This window comes from Halichoerus grypus, chromosome 11, assembly GCF_964656455.1.
Source record: "Halichoerus grypus chromosome 11, mHalGry1.hap1.1, whole genome shotgun sequence".
Classification (NCBI taxonomy): Eukaryota; Metazoa; Chordata; class Mammalia; order Carnivora; family Phocidae; genus Halichoerus; species Halichoerus grypus.
The window spans coordinates 6,351,430-6,372,213 of NC_135722.1; the positions used below are offsets into that span (position 1 = coordinate 6,351,430).

The 20,784-nt window shown below is 40.4% G+C and overlaps 1 protein-coding gene across 3 annotated transcripts in view; it reads right to left on the minus strand.

The window, feature by feature from the left end:
* PACS1 (phosphofurin acidic cluster sorting protein 1) overlaps positions 1-20,784 on the minus strand; it is a 140,830-nt gene that overhangs the window by 33,382 nt on the left and 86,664 nt on the right. For 2 of the 3 annotated variants that reach the window (XM_036121537.2, XM_078057765.1), the window contains exon 2: positions 8,936-9,023. In XM_036121537.2, coding sequence (XP_035977430.1) covers positions 8,936-9,023 — 88 coding nt within the window. Of the gene's footprint in view, positions 1-8,935; positions 9,024-9,546; positions 9,684-20,784 lie in introns of those variants that run through there. The other variant, XM_078057764.1, reaches the window with a different exon arrangement.

A 20,784-nucleotide genomic window follows, 5' to 3' on the forward strand; every position in this document is an offset into this window, starting at 1 on the left:
TTACCCAGCTTAAATGCCACAGTCAATCTTTATAAATATGTTCTTGCACACACCCTTAACTCCTGTGCTCTGCTGCTAGTTTGCTATTCTCATTTGGTAAAAATTACAACCCTATTTAAATTCAACTTCAGGGTGCCTGGGTGGCTCAGTTGGTTAAGCATCTGCCTTCGGCTCAAGTCATGATCCCAGGGTCCTGGGATCGAGCCCCACATAGGGCTCCCTGCTCAGCAGGGAGTCTGCTTCTCCCTCTCCCTCTGCCCCTTCCCTGGCTCCTGCTCTCTTTCTCTCAAATAAATAAATAAAATCTTAAGGGGGGGAAATCAAAGGGGGAGACAAACCATCAGAAACTATGGACTCTAGGAATCAAACTGAGGGTTTTGGGGGGACGGGGCATGGGTGAGCATGGTGATGGGTATTAAGGAGGGCACATATTGCATGGAGCACTGGGTGTTATACGTAAACAGTGAATCATGGAACACTTAAAAAAAAAAAATTCAACTGCACCAGCTGAACATGCCCAGAGAGAATCATATAATCAGGCGAACTGGTCTGTCTTTTAATATATGACCCCAAATCAGTAATGAGCCGACAAGGCAACCTGGCAATTTGCTCTGTATTGTCCCAAGTCTTTCCACTTTTCTGCTGTACTTGATGACGGTTTTATTCCTTCTCATTTTTCCTCAAACTTCTAACATCCCCTTACCTCTCCTCACTCTAAGCTGATAACCTTGATTCCTACTCTGCTGACAAAATGCAAGCAAAGGGAAAAGGGCTCCCACAATTCCCAGCACACCTACCTACTTAGCGCATCTGTGCTCATGTATCCTTCATCCCTCCTGTTACACAGATGAAGGCTCCTCTCCCATCTGAAGTCAACCGCTCCACTTGGGCATCAGAGCTCATTCCTTCTCACCTGCTCAAACGCTCTTCTACCCAGTCTTTCCTATCCTGCATAATCAACTTTCCTCTTTTTCTGGATCATTTCCACTAACAAACACGCTGTTATTTCTCTCATCTTAAAAAACCAAAAACCAAACCAAACCAAAACAAAAAATAACTCTCTCATGCCCATGTGCCCTGCTGGCTACCAACCTGTATCTTGCCTTCACTTTTTTTTTTTTTTTTTTTTTAAGATTTTATTTATTTATTTGAGAGAGAGAGAATGAGAGACAGAGAGCATGAGAGGGAGGAGGGTCAGAGGGAGAAGCAGACTCCCTGCTGAGCAGGGAGCCCGATGTGGGACTCGATCCTGGGACTCCAGGATCATGACCTGAGCCGAAGGCAGTCGCTTAACCAACTGAGCCACCCAGGCGCCCCTCTTGCCTTCACTTTATAGTGAACTCCTCAAGAGGTCTATTTTTACTCTCCTGAAGTCCTCTTCTTTCATCTTCTCTTAAATGCATTCCAGTCAATCTTCCTATCTCCACCAGTCCACCAAAAATGCTATTGACAAGGTCTCAAATAATCTTCACTTTAAAGAATCTGATGATCTGTTCTTATCTCCTTTGACTTATCTGCAGCTTTTTTTTTTTTTTTTTAAGATTTTATTTATTTATTTGACAGAGAGACACAGCCAGAGAGGGAACACAAGCAGGGAGAGTGGGAGACAGAAAAGCAGGCTTCCCGCGGAGCAGGGAGCCCGATGCGGGGCTCGATCCCAGGACCCTGGGATCATGACCTGAGCTGAAGGCAGACGCTCAATGACTGAGCCACCCAGGCGCCCCTATCTGCAGCTTTTAATAGAGCCCATCGCCCTTGACTTCCAGCAACACTTCCTTCACCTGGCTTCTAGAACCTCTACTCTTGGATTTTATCCTCTGGCTACTCTTTCTTGGTCTCCATTTCAGGTCCTTCCTCTCCTTGCTGACTTCCTATTGTTGGAGTGCCTGGGGCCTTAATCCTTAGACCTGTTCTCTTCTCTACATTCACTCTACTTCTAATTCTCTCATCCAATCTTAGGGTTTTAATTAAATATACTCTTCAAATTATATCTCTATCCCAGACCTCCCTCCTGGACTCTAAACCTATATATTCAATTGCCTATTCAACATCTCCTCCTGGACATTTAATAGGCATCTCAAACATAATACGATAAGCTGAGTTTTGGATCTTTCCCTCCAAATCTGCTTCACCCACAGTCTTCTCCATCTCACTTAATGGCATTTCCACCCACCAACTGCTCAAGAAAAAACTCTGGTGGGGCGCCTCACTGGCTTGGTTGATATAGCATGTGCCTCTTGATCTCAGGGTTGTGAGTTCAAGCCCCATGTCAGGTGTAGAGAGATTGCTTAAATAAGCTTTAAAAAGAAAAGAAAAAACTCTGGTGCCACCCTCATCTCTTGCCTGAATTACTGCTATGGCCTGTTAACTGGTCTTCCTGATTCCTCTTTCCCACCTATAAGTCTCTTCACCACACAACAGCCAGAGTGATACCATCAGTCCTTTGCTCGAAACCCTCCAATTCACACAGATTGAAAACCAGACACCTTGCAATTATCTGCACACATCCTGTCCCCCCTACTTCTTTGACTTCATCTCCTACTGTTCTCATTCCTCTCCAGCCTCACTGACCACCTCCTCCTTCCTCTTGATCCTGTCAGACATATGCCTGCCTTAGGGCCTTGCCTTGCCTTTCCCCCTCTAACTAGACTGCTCTTTCTCCAGATATTGCATGGCTCCCTCCCTCACCTCCTTCAAATTCTTTGCATAAATGTCATCTTCTCAATGGGGTCTACCCTGACCACCACATAGAATTTGTAAATTTCCTCACCTCTGGCATACTCCATCCCTTTATCTTCTTTTATTTATTTCCCCACAGGACATATCTCCTTCCAATAGCAGCGGCCCTCACTATTTGAACGCTCAATATACAAATATATGCTGTAAATACTTGTAAAAATTTCTATCCCAACTGCATTATCTGAATTGCACACCTGTTACACCCAATTTGCATGTGCAGGTAACAGGACACAGTGAGGGCAGTCACAGGGTCACAGTGAGCACTGGAACTTTTAAAGCATGGTACACTACTGTTCTCATCTTTCCCACCCTTCTCCAAAGATCTGCTCTTCATGGGTCCCAGTACTTGCTTCTTCCAGGTGCCTGGGGCACTACCAACTTGGGTCCAACTTCAAAATTATCTTTAGTATCTTTACATATCATCTTTAAGCTATGTAACAGTATATCTTTATTTGCAGTATAGAAGCAAAATAATTTATATCTGATACAATATCATTACGTACAACACATAAAAATACACATTAAGGAGTATTAATGCTTTAAAAATTAGGTTCTTGGTGTTCTATTTATTTATTTAAAGATTTTATTTATTTATTTGAGAGAGAGATAGAAAGCGCCCGCTCGAGAGACAGCATGAGCTGGGGGAGGAGGGGGGAGGCAGAGGGAGAGGGAGAAGCAGATTCCCTGTTGAGTGAGGAGTCTGATGCAGGGCTGGATCCCAGGGCCCCAGGATCATGACCTGAACTGAAGGCAGATGCTTAACCAACTGAGCTACTCAGGCGCTCCGGTTCCTAGTGTTTTAAATGCCTCTTTTTAAAATTTAAGATTATTGGTGAATGGTCACACAGATATTTAAGAGCGTTGTAGTAATATCTGAGGAAATAGGTGGAGATTTCTTGGATGTCTGAGAATTCACTGTTATTTTTCCCATTTAAATAATGGAAGATAGGCTGCTGCCATCCAACATTTTTCCCAGAATGGATTAGATTTCAAGGGAAGTCTGTAGATAATGTTCTTATTGTTTTCCCCTTCCTTCTACTACAATGATTCTTAAACTTTTCAGTCGCAGAATCTTTCTACACTCAAAAATTATATACCCAAATAGCTTTTGTTTATGTAGGTACATCTATCAATATTTACCATATTGGGAATTATAACTGAGATATTTAAAAATATGTATTAATTCACTTAAAAATAATAAACCTTTCATGTGTTTACATAAAAACATTTTTTATGAAAAATATCTTTTCCAAAACAAAAACAATTTAGTAAGAAGATGGCATGGTTTTTTTAATAACAATTTTATTGGGATATAATTCAAATACTGTACAACTCACCCATTTAAAGTGTACAATTCAATGGCTTTTAGGATATTCAGAGTTGTGCAAACATTACCACAATCAATTCCAGAGCATTTTCATCATCCCAAAAAGAAACCCCATACTCTTTAGCTGTCACCCTACTAACCATCTCATCCTCCACCCCCCAGCCCTAGGCAACCACTAATTTACTTTCTGACTCTATCAATTTACCTATTGTGGACATTTCATATAAATGGAATCATACAATATATGGTCTTTTGTGCCTGTCTTTCATTTAGCACAATGTTTTCAAGGTTCATCCATGTTGTAGCATGGATATACTTTATTTTTTTTTTTTATTGACAAAAAATACCCCACTGCATTGATATACCACCTTTTTCATATCCATTGCTCAGTTAATGGACTTGGTTTGTTTCCAATTTTGGGGTATTATGAATAGATGCTGCAATGAGCATTTATGCGCAAAGTTTTATATGGATGTTTTCATTTCTCTTGGGTACCATCTAGGAGTGGAACTGCTGGGTCATCTGGTATCTCTACGTCACACCTTTTCAGGAACTGCCAATCTGTTTCCAAGGTGGCTGCATCATTTTACATTCTCAACAGCAGTATGAAGGAGAGGGCATACTTTTACATTTCTGCGAATCTCTTTACTGTCTGGCTAATAGAAGACAACTGGATTCCTCTACCTGCTTCTGTATTCAATTTGTTGCAAAATATTGTTTTGATTGAGTATATAAAAAATCCAGACTCAAGAAGATACAGAGTTAAAAAAAAAAAAGGAGGAGGTTTTTGTAGCACTGTTATATATTAAAATTAACAGAAAAAGGACAACGGTGGAAAAATTGGGAAATCTGAATGAAGTCTTTAATTTAGTTAATAGTTTTGTACCAATGATAATTTCTTAGTTTTGATAAATGTACCATGGCTAAGAAAGATGTTAACATTGGGAAAAGCTGGGCAAAGGGAATACAGGAACTCCATGTACTATCCCTACATCTCTTCTGCAAATTTAAAATTATTGCAAAATAAGATGTTAAAAATAAAAATTTTATCCATTGGTCTATTTTGTTCTTTGAACGGATCTTTTACCCAGCATGATTTTGTAACATCATGCATTGGTCATTTGGAAAACACTGGTTCACTGAGTTAGGCAAACCTTTCAAATGTTACACATTTAAAAAAAACTTTTTTTATTAACATATATTATTTGTTTCAGGGGTACAGGTCTGTGACTCATGGTCTTACATAATTCACAGCGCTCACCATAGCACATACCCTCCCCAATGTCCATCACCCAGCCACCCCATCCCTCCCACCCCCCACCACTCCAGCAACCCTCAGTTTGTTTCCTGAGGTTAAGAGTCTCTTATGGTTTGTCTCCCTCTCTGGTTTCATCTTGTTTCATTTTTCCCTCCCTTCCCCTATGATCCTCTGTCTTGTTTCTCAAATTCCTCATATCAGTGAGATCATATGCTACTTGTATTTCGCTTAGCGTAATACCCTCTAGTTCTATCCACGTTGTTGCAAATGGCAAGATTTCATTTTTTGATGGCTGCATAATATTCCATTGTGTATATATATATACCACATCTTCTTTATCCATTCATCTGTTGAGGGACATCTAGGCTCTTTCCATAGTTTGGTGATTGTGGACATTGCTGCTATAAACACTGGGGTGCAGGTGCCCCTTCGGATCACTATATTTGTATCTTTGGGGTAAATACCCAGTAGTGCAATTGCTGGGTCGTAGGGTAGCTCTATTTTCAACTTTTTGAGGAACCTCCACACTGTTTTCCAGAGTGGCTGCACCAGCTTGCATTCCCACCAACAGTGTAAGAGGGTTCCCCTTTTTCTGCATCCTTGCCAACATCTGTCGTTTCCTGACTTGTTAATTTTAGCCATTCTGACTGGTGTGAGGTGGACACATTTTTTATTATACAATTTAAAAAATTATTATCATTACTATCACCACTGATCTTTTCAGAAAAGTCCTTAAGAATTGGGAAGCTGTGAAGCTTATAGTGACAGATACATTTTCCAAAATTCTAATTTTCACTTGAAAGATCAAATTTTATTTATCATTGGCCAAAAATATTCTCAGTTGTTTCCCTAGAAGTGATAGGTTCACTTTGCTCATTTTCAAGAAAATTATCTTCCAAGTAGCTGAGTCTGAATAACCAGTTTGTCTATAAGGCCTTCTTTCACATAAAAATGGTGTTCCATAACAAAAGCAGTTATTATTTATTTATTTATTTATTTATTTATTTATTTATTTGAGAGAAAGAGCATGTGAACATGAGCAGGGGGAGGGGCAGAGGGAGAGGGAGAGAGAGACTCTTAAGCTGGCTCCATGTCCAGTGCAGAACCTTGGCGTGGGGCTCCATCTCACGACCCAAGATCATGACCTGAGCCGAAATCAAGAGCCAGACAATTAAATGACTGAGCCACCCAGGTGCCCCCAAAAGCAGCTATTTTAATTCACAACTGAATTGCACAAGTATTTGTTCAAGACAATAGCCATACTTCACTATGAAGCAGAAGTGCTTTAAGCATGTTTGGGACACCTGGGAGGCTCAGTTGGTTAAGTGTCCAACTCTTGATTTCAGCTTGGGTCATGATCTCAGGGTGATGAGATCGAGCCCTGCGTCAGGCTCCACACTCAGTGGGGAGTCTGCTTGAGATTCCCTCTCTCCCTCTCCCTCTGCCCCCCCAACCTTGGCCCCACAAACTCTCTCAAATAAATCAATCTTAAAAAAAGTGCTTTATGCATGTTTCCCATTTCTGCTTTTTTTTTTTTTTAAAGATTTTTTTTTTTTTTTAATTTATTTATTTGAGAGAGAGAGAATGAGAGAGAGCAAGCACATGAGAGGGGGGAGGGTCAGAGGGAGAAGCAGACTCCCTGCCAAGCAGGGAGCCTGATGCGGGACTCGATCCAGGGACTCCAGGATCATGACCTGAGCCGAAGGCAGTCGCTTAACCAACTGAGCCACCCAGGCGCCCTCCCATTTCTGTTTTATCTGCTCACTGCTGTATCCCCTGTGCCTAGAGCAATGCTTTGCATATAATAGATGCTCAATAAAAATTTATTAAATGAATGAATAAATGAATAGACAAGTCAATGGATAAAAGAATGTGATAACATCTGTAATTACTTCCAGCTGGTTAGAAGTAAAGCAATAAAAAATTCAGGATATTTATAAGTTTTTTGATATAATTTTAAATTTTATAGAATGTTAAATATTTAATCAGGAAATAAAGGAAATTATTTCTTTTGGCAAAGGCATTTGACTGCAGGGATGGCAAAAGCAGTGGGGAACTTTTGAAACCGTACCAACAGTGTTTGCCTGGAAAGCAACAGCTTTTAGCAAAGGCAACAATTCCTGAAAACCGGAACCCTGCCCATGACCTAGAAATGGGTGCAAAATCAGGACAGGAAGCAAAGACACTGAAAGTCTCCACTTGCACATCGTTGCCCCATACTTGCTTTTTCAACTCAGGGTGCCTGGGAATGTTTCACAGAACTGGGAGGAATTATGTACAAAGATGAACAGGGAATCACAATATAAAGTGGGACATGTAGGAATTCATAAGGAGTAATCAAAATGCTTTATAAGTTTTGAGGTTTAAATTAAGATAATGTATTTATCTCAGAGAGAAAGCTGAGGACCTCAGTGTATGGTACACGTACTGTGAGAGCTACAGACAGGGATTTTATTTTATTTTTATTTATTTATTTGAGAGGGAAAGAGCGCACAAGCAGGTGGGAAGGGGCAGAGAGAGAGAGGGACAAGCAGACTCCCTGCTGAGCAGGGAGCCTGATGCGGGACTCTATCCCAGGATCCTGGGATCATGACCTGAGCCGAAGGCAGACACTTCACCGACTGAGCCACCCAGGCGCCCCTACACACATGGATCTTAATGAAGCCAATACCAGAACAATAACCTGCTGCATCATAGCTGATCTAGCTAATAAAATATGCTGGTTAGTAGGGAGTTACCATATAGTTCACTACTTTTCAATGAGTAAGAATTAACTAAATACACCATTCTTAAGCTGAAGAATCCAATCATTATTTAATGACTCCAGAATCTCAGTAAGCTCTAGAGAGTCATCATTAGAAAGGACTTAACAGTTAAGGAAGGCCTAGTAGTGGAGTTTAATGACTATATATAAATTACCTGCTCTTTAGTTTCCAGTACCACTTCTGCCACCTGGTAATTAGCTGGCAACAGGTAAATTACTTAACCTTCCTGTAGTTCAGTTCTCCCTTCTTTCCTGAACTTTGAGAATGCTTACAGTATGAATGTTTGTGAAGTATTTTGGGTCCCGTGAAGATACTGAGTAAGTTTAAGGAGTTTAATGGGTGGATTACCCAGAAGTTAAAATATTCCAGTAAATTTTTAATTGTCAAGTCTGAAACAATAATCTATAAATTTCTTCTATCTTATAGAAAACCTCCAAAGTGCTTCTCCAACCCATTGGAGCTTGGACCCAGAAACCCTGGGAATAAGACTGAAACAGGCACTGGCCACCACAGCAATTTCTGAATCATTTATCAAACATTTTAGCATCATCTGTATCACCAGATCTTCAGACTAATCCTATTAGATATGCAGGGCAGGAAGGACCAAGTTTTAAATGTTCAAAGAAACTAAGGTTTAAAGAAACTGAGTGGTTTAACTAAGAGACAGAACTGGGACTCATTAGTTCTCATGAACTCAGTCATCTTACACTATTGTTTCTTGCTTGCCTGAGGAGGAAGGGAAGGAGGGAAGAGTTAGGCCCCCATCAGTATTTCTGGAGCCCCAACCACAGGCAAAAAGTTATCCAGCTTCCTTGGACCCTGAACAAACAATCCTGCTCAACTCACCTGTAGCTTCACAGCAATGACCACTGAGTTAAGATCTTTGTCCATTTCTTTTAGCATGACGAGTTTCTTCAGGGTCAAGCTGAACAGCCTAGAAAAATTTTGAGAAAGACAATCCAGTCAAACATAAGGAACTTATGAGAAAAGTGATAGATGATGTTGGGGAAACACTGCTTTACCTAAAGAAAGAACGTTAGAATGCCAAAATGTGTCCCCCTTTAGTAAAAGAGCACCCTCCTGTTTAATTCTGATACTTGAGAATTGTCAAAAGGTACATTATTCCACGAACCTCTGTGGATCCAATGATCTCAAGCTAAAACTGACACACTTTTCTACTTCCAGTACATGGGAGCAATTTCTGAGGGAGAGGGGTAAGTATACCAAGGGCAGGTACAGATGTTTATTTTGCTTCTCCAGTCCCTCTTCCACTTTACATCTAATCATACCTGAAACATTTATAGATGTAAATCTGTAGCAACCAGGAGATAATCCACACAAACAAAATAGATACCATTTGCAGAAAATGACTGAAATGGTCACAATTTGGATTTCAGCTGAATTGTGCTTCAGGTATGCAGAAAATCTTCGGTGCCACAATGAGGAAGTTCCCTTACCTGAAAGAGGTAGGACTGTCCCTTGCTCTGGAGTCAGCAACTGTAATCTGATCTTGCCGTACCACGACAGGGCTACTCTGGTCTTCTAGTAGGAGTTGGGAGGGAAACTTTGGATACTGCATTTCTGCTTCTGGTTTGAGTGGTTCAAGTCCAGAACATTCTCTGCCTTGGAGAGGCTCTGGTGAATGGGAGTCACACAAAGGATGCCGCTTACCAGAGTCATAACAAGTCCTCAGAATTACACTCCATTTTATGCGTCCCCTCTCTCCAGTGCTGTAGCTCTCTTGCCCCTGCTTTCTGCCTGTCTTGCTTCTCTCCACTCCTTCCTCATGCTCTAAGCTCCAGTCATATTGAATTTCTTTTAGGTCCTTGGGTGCCACCCCTCTGGGCCTTCTACCAAAGGGCTGAGCAGATATTTGCTCAGCAAATATCTGTTAAATAAAATTTTATAATTCCCTAATGCCTCTTCAGCCATTGACTCCCTCATCTGTGCTCCTAAAACACACTCAGATTTGTTAAACTGGAATCACCTGGGTTCATGCTCACTCTTCCAAAATCTCCCCCTCAATGCCTACCCTCAGCATTATGTTTCTCTTTTCCCTTCAGGGTAGAGGTGTGCTGACCCAAAAGGAACTCTGGTTCTGCCAACACCAAAGGGATTATTATATTCCACATAGTTGGCTATTAAGAAATGTAACTACATTGTTCAACTGACTTTCAAGCCTTGTCGGAAAGGAAAGGGAACATGACTGGATAGACAAATGGAAGAGACTGGATGTGCCACATTTTGTTCCTCACTAAAGGCAGCTAATTATGGATGCTTTTGATGGGTCAGGTTTTTGTTTCTTTCCAAAGCAAACATTTTCTACCTTCAGACTGATCTGCTGGTGCTGAATAAACTCACTGCAAGATATAAAGAGTCGCAGGAATAAATCTGGGACATGTGTTTCTTCCCCTTTGCTTGTGATCCTTCTTCACTCTTTTATACATTCCACACATTTAGTGAGCATCTCCTGTGTGCTGGGCACTGGATTAGTTATTAGAATCATAGAGGATGTGGTCCTTAGCCTCATGGAGATGACACAATCCAGAGGGGAAGAAAAGTAATGACTTCTATTATGTAAACTCCTTGTCCTCAGCTCTTTTATGTCCCATAAGGCTCTGGACCATCTTTCCTCTTATAGAACATGTAAAAACTGTAGGATGATATGGCAGAATTTTGTCAGGAAGGAATAACACATCATAGACCAATAAATGTTTATTGAACAAATAAATAAACCTTTATGCCACAGCACCTTATATAAACAAGAAAGCCAAGAATGATTTAATACCTTAGGTAACAAAGCAACAGCAAGACTGGATATGCTTAGTGTTTGCTTAGAAACTAGACACACCACACTGATTTCCATTCTATTGGCAATCAGTTCAATAGATCTTTTTATTTGTTTGTTTTTAATGGTATGACTCAAAGGATGTGGGGACTTAAATGCAGTCTAGTTCTTCAAAGTATAAGAAAAATGCCTATGACTCATTAAGCATCTACCATGTACCAGTTACTTGATATATATTGCATTATTTCACGTAAGTCTCACAATAATTCTAAGAGGTGAGTAATATGTCCATTTTACAGATGAGGATGCCAGAATGATTGAGAGATTTGACCAAGATCACACAAAAAGTGGTTGAGCCAAGATACAAATTTAGGCCTATCTTAGCCCAGAACCCGATTTAAGTTACTACAAGGCACTTTATTAGAAAGTTAGAAGAAATTATTTTAATTACAAGTAAATATTTTCAACATATATTTTAATAACAGAAAAACTCCAAGGAAATAAGATACATTTCTCCTTAAACCCACACTCACACACAGTTGACAGTCCCAGACAGTTCCAAGGATGACTAAGCCTGACTGAGACTGGCAAATGTTCTGACTGGAGGTGTTGCAATGCATAAGAGGCTGAGGTAGATTGTGATCTTAGGTTTTCTTGTTACCCTATGTTTTATTGGTTGGGTACTTCTTATGCAGCTAAAATACAGAATCCAAGGCCTAAACAGAAGGGTCCTTCCCTGATCACACTCCTGTTTCAAATAATTCCAAGTGCTGGTGAAGATGTGGCATAACCAGAAGTCCCCCGTGTAGCTGGTAAGAGTGCAAAGTCATACAATCATTTGAGAAAACCGTTTGGTAGTTTATTAGTACACATTAATTATATTCCTATTCCTATGCCTAGCTCTCAAGAGAACCCAAGAACAATGAGTCTGAGATCGTGACCTGAGCTGAAGGTAGCTGCCTAACCGACTCAGCCACCCAGCCGCCCCAGGCATGTTTTACATTTTAATAAGATTCTTCTAGCTGTTCTATTAGGATAGAATGAAGGAAAGCAAAGGGGAGAAGGGAAAAGTTGAGTTAGAAGGCAACTGTCATAGTGCAAGCAATAGATGACTAATGGCTTAGAGGGTGGCAGCAGCATGGCAGCAGTGGAGGTGGTAAAAAATGGTTTGACTTCTGGATATACTATTGAAGATGTAGGTCAGCTCCTGGGTTTTTGGCCTGAACATCTGGAAAGGTGGGGTTGTCATTAACTGAGATGGGGAAAACTCTGGGTAAAGCAGGTTTGAGGAGTTTAAGGTCAAGACTTCAATTTTGGACACTTTAAGTTTGAGATGTCTATGACTTCAAAGTAGACATGTTGAGTAGAGAGTTAGATATATAAGTTTGTCTCCAGACTGGAAACATCAATATGCAAGTGTGGCATACAAATGGAATTTAAAGTCACAAGGCTGGATGAGATGATCCATAGAATGAGGGCACATACAAAGAGAAGAGCACCAGGGTTAAGCCCAAGAACACTTCACCATTAAAGACAGAGAGAGGTGAAGACGATGAACTAGCAAAGGTGATCAAAAAGGATCAACCAGGGAGGCAGGGGGAATACCAAATAAATGTGATATTCTAAAGCCAAGACAGAATGGCTGGCTGCATCAAATGCTGCTGATGGGTCAAGACAAAGACTGAGAAGAGATGACTGAATTTAGTCACATGGACCTTAACAAGAGCAGTTTCACAGAATAGTGAAAATGAAGGCCTAACTGGAACGAATTTGAGAGAGGATGGGAGGAAAGGCACTGGAGATAGCAAATATAAAGACACAAATCTGTTTCAGTCCTAGCTCCACCCCAATATCCTGAGTAGTAAAATTCTTGTCCAACAGAAAATATAGTGCAAGCCACAGGTGTAACTTTCCTATCTGTTAGTCTGTAATTTCGCTATGTGCTAGGAAGAGGGTACCCAAATGACCAGCCCCCAGTAAAAACCTAGGCACTAGGTCTCTAATGAGCTTCCTTGGTAACAACACTTCCTAGTTGTCACAATTCAGTGTATATTGTGTGACTCCACTGGGAGAAGACTCTTGAAAGCTTGTACCTGGTTTCCTCCAGGTTTTGCCCATGTACCTTTTCTCTTCACTGACTTCGCTTTTGTACCCTTTTGCTGAAATAAATCATAGCTGTGACTATGACTGTGTATTCTGAGTCCCGTGAGTCCTCTTAGGAATCATCAAACCCAGTGGTGGTCTTGTAGAACCCCAACACAGAGTGGGCGGAAAGGGATAATTACAAAAGGGTACTATTGGGGTGATGGATATGTTCATTATCTTAATTGTGGTGATGGTTTCACAAGTATGTATTTATGTCAAAACTTGTCAAATTGTACACTTTAAATATGTGCAGCTTATTGTATGTCAATACTTCAATAAAACTGTTTTTAAAAATATTTTATTTATTTGAGAGAGAGAGAGAACGCACACAGGCACGAGACACTACGGGCAGGGGAGAGGGGCAGAGAGAGAGGGAGAAGCAAACTCCCTGCTGAGCAGGAAGCCTAACACAGGGCTTGATCCCAGGACCTTGGGATCATGACCTGACCTGAAGGCAGACACTTAACCAACTGAGCCACCCAGATGCCCCTAAACTGTTTCTTCTTTCTAAAGGAAGGTTCTACCCAGTGTCCTAGAGTCTGCTAATTGCCTATGCAACATCTATTTTCCCCTTCCTACTTAGTAACAGAGCACCAATTTTTAGCTGAGCATGTTGCTTCTTAAAATAAAAGACCATGCTTTCCAGCTTCTTTTGCAGCTAGGTGAGAACACATGGCTAAAATTTGGCCAATGTGTAAGTGGACATATTAGGTACCACTTGTGGGAAGATTTTTTAAAGGGAGTCCACTCACCTGACAGATCCTTTTACCTTCTCCTGGTCTGCAATGCAGGCTGATGGCTTTAGCTCCTACAACTAACTTGGACCATGAGGAAACCTTGATAATTCAAGCCATGTGTCAGGAATGTCAATTAGAAAGAGAGGAGTCAGGATCCTTGATGACACTGTAGGAGCTACTATATCAACCGTGGACTGTTTAGCTCTGGATTTTTTATTTTTTTAAGTGAGAAAGAAATAAACTGCTATCTTACATAAATATCTTATTTTGAATCTGTTGTTGTTGTTGTTATATGCAGGTAAACTTATTTTTAAGTGATACACCAGGAACAGATTCCCAAGGTGTAGGTAGGGTTCAGTCACCAGCTCTCAAATACTTTTGAGAGAATCAGCTGAATTATTCCCAAAGTCATTTTATTTATTTAGGTTTATTTATTTATTTTTTAGCTATCTTTACATCCAACGTGGGGCCAGAACTCATGACCCTGAGATCAAGAGTCGCATGCTCAGGACACCTGGGTGGCTCAGTCATTAAGCGTTGCCTTCAGCTCAGGTCCTGATCCCAGGGTCCTAGGACAGAGTCCTGCATTGGTCTCCTTGCTCAGTGGGGAGCCTGCTTCTCCCTCTGCCTGCCGCTCTCCCTGCTTGTGCTCTCCCTCTCTCCCTCTCTCTCTGACAAACAAAGAAAATCTTAAAAAAAAAAAAAAAAGAGTCGTATGCTCTTCAGACTGAGTCAGCCAGGTGCCCCCCCTCAAAGTCCGTTTTAAAGGGTGACGCCCTTTCAAGAAATCCTGGCTTTAGCAACCCTCAGTTTGTTTCCTGAGATTAAGAATTCCTCATATCAGTGAGGTCATATGATACATGTCTTTCTCTGATTGACTTATTTCGCTCATCATAATACCCTCCAGTTCCATCCACGTCACTGCAAATGGCAAGATTTCATTCTTTTTGATGGCTGCATAATATTCCATTGTGTATGTATATATATATATATATATATATATATATATATATATATATCACATCTTCTTTATCCATTCATCTGTCGATAGACATCTTGGCTCTTTCCAGACAGACATTGGGGAGGGTATGTGCTATGGTGAGCGCTGTGAATTGTGTAAGACTGATGAATCACAGATCTGTACCTCTGAAACAAATAGTACATTATATGTTAAGAAAAAAAAAAAAAGAAGAAGATAGCAGGAGGTGAAGAATGAAGGGGGAAATCGGAGGGGGAGACAAACCATGAAAGACTATGGACTCTGAAAAACAAACTGAGGGTTCTAGAGGGGAGGGGGGTGGGAGGATGGGTTAGCCTGATGGATATTAAAGAGGGCACGTTCTGCATGGAGCACTGGGTGTTATACGCAAACAATGAATCATGGAACACTACATCAAAAACTAATGATGCAATGTATGGTGATTAACATAACATAATAATAATAATAAAAAAAGAAATCCTGGCTTTTATCCTTATAGAAGGAAGGGAAGATACCTCAAAAGTTGAAAGAAAAAAAGGTTCTTTTCACGATCCTTAGAAGAACCAAATTCCTAGACTTCTGCATTTCAGAGAGCTCACTAGGAATCTCTGTGGTACACTGGGTTGGAAGCCAGTTTCATGGTACACCTTGGGAACATGGGAGCTGGCTGAAGACTCCTCTGTACCTCCCTTCCTACTTGTCTCCTCATCTAGGGATGAGACAACAGGGCGGTTCTAGGTAAAAGTCTTTAACCAAAGGAGGTTTCAAATGGAACGTATGGCTGGGGTTCCCCCAGCTAATCCACCTCTGGTATGTCAGTGAAAGGCCAGACAGAAAAGGTGCACCTCTATGTGCTAGAACTCAAAGAAGTCAACGATCTGCCTTTCAAGTAAAACAGAGTATCACAACGATGGCTGGAATCCAAAGGACTTATAAAGGACGATCCCAGGTTATTCAGCCCAAAAATAATCTTCCCTTCTGCAAAGGCATTTTGAAAATATACTGATAATAGGACTCATTATTGTCATTTTTTAAGACTCCATTTGGAGGGACGCCTGGTGGCTCAGTCGTTAAGCGTCTGCCTTCAGCTGAGGTCATGATACCAGGATCCTGGGATGGAGCCGCACATCCAGCTCTCCGCTCGGTGGGAAGCCTGCTTCTCCCTCTACCACTCCCTCTGCTTGTGTTCCCTCTCTCACTGTCTCTGTCAAATAAATTAATTAATTAATTAAAAAAAAAAAGACTCCATGTGGAAATGCTAGTGAAGTCCAGCATTAATAAAACAACGAAACATCAAATCAAGGTCCCCTGATTACTCAAAGTGCTTCTTCCTTCTGCATCTTGGTCTTTTCCTGATCCCACCCCTTTCTTTCCTTGTTGGGTAACCTTTGGTGACTGTGTCTTGATTTTCTCATATAAAATGAAGATAACAATAGTGCCTACTTAGTAACACTGTGATATGGTTTAACTGAGAGAATGGAAGGCAAAACAGGGCCTGGCATATGGTAAGATGCTGTAACTGCTACACTTGGAACTGTCACGGCCATCGTGATCATTCTTATTTGTTCACTGTTTAAGCCTGCTTTTTTGGGGGACCAACTTCCTTCCAATAGGGTAGTGATGCAACTGCCATTCTAAACAGGGAGGGAGCTCCTCCTGGCCTCTACTCTCACTCCCTGCATCTCAGTCATTTCCTTTCCACTTGGCAGGCCCTTGAGCCCTCGAGGAGAACACCCTCACTGCCGTCATCAACAGGAAGGACAATCAGAGTAACACTGATGGAGTCTATTAAAGACTTTCTTTTTGCACAGCAAGATTTTCATCAACCTTTTACTGTATTTATCTTCACTGTACTTAGCTTTATGCCAGAAGCTATAAGGTACATAGAAAAATGAGGCATAATCTCTGCTTTTGAGCAGTTTATAATCTAGTTGAGAGGACAGGATTTAAGTGTATCAAACAATTATCTAACAAGTGTAATGGTGCATACAAAATTAAATACTAAATTACATAAAAGAAGAGAGTTTCTTCTTTAGCTCACAGCTTCAGTGAGGACATATTATTTGAGCCCAAGTAAATTCTCTCAAGAAGTTTTCTTTAGATCCCAGTTGACTGAATCTGAAAGAATAAGGCTGTCTACTTGATAAGTCGATAGAGAATGATATAAAAATATAATAACAAGAATCTTTTGAAGCCTTCTAAATTATTCTATTTTGTGCTTCACCATAAGATGAAGGAGAAACAGCCTTAAATGTCATCTACAAACGGTCCCCACCTGTATTTCACAGCTGCTTCAAACTTACTCCATGCAAATCAGAACTAGAGAGACTCACCAAAAGAGAAATAGTCATATTCCACCCCAACTCCCCAAATCTCCTTTCTACTAGGGTATCAATGAAGAGTGAAGTGGCCATATTTTGGATAGGAAAGATGGAAGAATGGGGAAACAAAGATCTGGATGGAATAAAACACCGCATAGTCAGTCTCTGAATCACACTGATGGTCCTTTTGGGACCAGAAGACAAGTGACCTGGATGTTTTTTTGCTCCTACCAAGAAATGACTATGTTATATGAGCAAATCAATTTTTTCTCCCTTTTATTTCTTTAATCACAAAATAGGAAGAAGCTCTACCTTCCCTCTGCAACAGCATTTATCAGGACAAAGAGCAAATCAACAGAAAAAAATTATGGAAAAGTTTTTCCTTTGTGAGGGTGATCTTCATTTTTACAATTGCTTCAATTTTAACAGGGTACTTGTAGATACCTGGATGAACTTCAATAATAGTAACACAAAAGGTAAATTTCTGAGCAGTGTTATTTTACTGCTTAAGAAGTTACCTGAATATGTAGACATTGAAGTTATGGTTTTACATAAAATAGCATAGACTGTGAAACAGTGAATTAAGGCAATATTATTTTAAAATTAGTAATTCAGGGCATCAGGGTGGCTCAGCAGTTGACTGTCGGACTCTTGATTTTGGCTTAGGTCATGATCTCAGGGTTGTAAGATCGAGCCCTGGGTGGGTCTCTGTGGAGCCTGCTTGGGATTCTCTCTCTCCCTTTCCCTCTGCCCCTTCCCCTGCTCATGGGCATGAAATCCCTTTCTCACAACAAATAAACAAACAAAATTAGCAATTTTAAAGCAGATTTTTAAAAAGCAAAGTAACTCAATTATCATCTCGAAAGGCACAACTTGGGAGAGATGGCTTGAATGAGATGCAGAGAGGAATGGATTTTACAATGATTGGGTAAAAGGAAAAAAGACTTCCTGTCTCTGTCTCACAAAAAAATCAGATGGAACTAGGCATTGTTCAGATGGGGAAACACCAGAGAATGAGAAAAAATTCAGACCCAAACAAAAAACATAACCCAGGAATAGGCTTTGGCATGTTTTATTCCCTAACCATAGGATGTGACTTTCTGTGAAGCAGAGGTACATAAGTTTATAAGTAAACCCCTTTCAGTTACTTAGCATATGTTTATTTGGGGGATAAAAATGCCAATTACTTGCACATATCAACGAGATTATAACATTTTCCTCCCTTTCTACAATCTCCTTGATGATAATCTTCTGGAGGGGAAAGGACCTTAAACATCAGGGGAGGTGGGAAGGGGTCTTGCTATTAAAACTACACATAAAAATTCTAATGTCTGCAGCTCCTTCAGTAATTTAGAACAGACTTAAATGTAAGTTTATCATCTGTAAAACAATTGCTATGTGAACTAGCAAGTGTGAAAAATACCTAAGCATAAAGCCTGGCATATCAGAAGTGTTGAAAAAGGTTAAGTGCCTTCCTTAAACTTTGCTCAAAGGAACCATACATACCATCAGCATCTGACATGTACTAGCCACGTAAATTATAGTCCTTCAATATGACAGCCCCTTAATCCACGTGTTTCAGTGATAGAGGCAGAAGAGGTGTGTGGGAAGAACAAAACAAAAACCCTCCAAATTTTGGTCCAGCCAAAAATAAGTGATCTGAATCAGGGGCAAGAACCAATAAAGTACATTAAAACAAAAGTATATCTGAGGGAGACTCCCAAGGCAAGCATGGTTGAATAATAGGGAATTATTAATACATCTTACCACATTAATAAGTTTGAAAGAAAAAATGCAATTACCTTATTAGATGCTAAAAAGGCATTTGATGAATTCAACATACATTCTTAATTTTATTTGTTTTTTTAAAGATTTATTTATTTTAGAGAAAGTGTGAGTGAGAGAGCGTGTGTCAGGGGGGAGGGATAGAGGGAGAGAATCTTCAAGCAGATTCCCCACTGAGCATGGAGCTGATGCAGGGCTTGATTTCCAACCCATGGGATCATGACCTGAGCTGAAACCAAGAGTCGTCCTTTTAACCAACTGAGCCACCCAGGCGCCCCTACATTCCTAATTTTAAAAAAGACCCTTAGGGATGGCCTGGCTGACTCAGTCTTTAGAGCATGGGACTCTTGATCTCAGGGTTGTGAGTTCGAGCCCCATGTTGGGTGTAGAGATTATGTAAAAATTTTTTTTAATTTAAAAATTATTTTTTTAAATTTTATTTTGTTGTTAGTTTTTAACATCAATTTAAAATTAATTTTAGACATCAAAAGAAAAATACTTCCTTAACATAAACTTAAAAAACATATACTTTCCATAAATAGTCAGCATCAGGATTAAAGATGAGAGACCACAGCATTACTTCTGAAGACAGGAGCAATATAAGGGCCTATCTGTGCTATTCTTAAAAGCTGGCTGAAGTAAATAGAAATAAATGATATTGGGGCGCCTGGGTGGCTTAGTCAGTTAAGCATCCGACTCTTGGTTTCAACTCAGTTCATGATCTCGGGTCGTGAGACTGAGCCCCACATTGGGCTCTGAGTTCCACGCAAAGTGTGCTTGAGATCCTCTCCCTCTGCCCTTCCCCCCGTGCTCGCTCTGTATCTAAAATAAATAAATAAAATAAAATCTTTTTTTAAAAAAAGAAAGAAATTATATCAATGCTGAAAGGAGGACAAAAAACAATCCCCATTTGCAGATATATGCCTGTGTACTGGAACTCAAGAGAATCAACCAAAAAACTGGTAGAAACCTTATGAAAATATCAAAATAAATATATAAAAATAAAAAGTGTCCTTAATGCAGATAATAATAATTAAATATAATTAGGGGCGCCTGGGTGGCTCAGTCGGTTAAGTGGCTGCCTTCGGCTCAGGTCATGATCCCAGGGTCCTGGGATCGAGCCCCGCATCGGGCTCTCTGCTCAGCGGGGAGCCTGCTTCTCCCTCTCCCACTCCCCCTACTTGTGTTCCCTCTCTCGCTGTCTCTCTCTCTGTCAAATAAATAAAATCTTTTAAAAATAATAATAATAATTAAATATAATTAGAAAGTAAGTAGAGATGCACACTGCAGTATTCAAGGGGGAAATGATTTTGTAATTAACTTCAAAATACTTCAGAAAGAATTTTTTTTTTTTTTTAAAGATTTTTTATTTATTTATTTGAGAGAGAGAGAATGAGAGAGAGCAAGCACATGAGAGGGGGGAGGGTCAGAGGGAGAAGCAGACTCCCCGCCGAGCAGGGAGCCCGATGCGGGACTCGATCCAGGGACTCGAGGATCATGACCTGAGCCGAAGGCAGTCGCTTAACCAACTGAGCCACCCAGGCGCCCCTTCAGAAAGAATTTTAATGATTGTTCAATCTAGGAGATGAATATACATGGGGGTTCATTAAACCCTTCTCTCTACTTTTCTGTAGGTTTAAAAAATTTCATAGGAAAAAGAAAGGAAGGAAGGAAGGAAGGAAGGAAAGAAGAAAGGAAGGAAGAAAGAAAGAGAGGAAGAAAGAAAGAAAAAGAGAGAGGAAGGGAGGGAGGATAGATGGAAGGGAAGGAGGAAGGAAGGGGGAAGAAAGGGCAGACAGATGCCAAGAAACTTCTGGGGCAAAAAAAAGTAAAGGAAGAGGGCTTTATCCAGTAGGATATTAACATGTATTCTAAAGCCCAAGTAATGAAAACATCGTGGTATTGGGAAAAGAATAAACAAAGAGATCAATAGAAGGAAC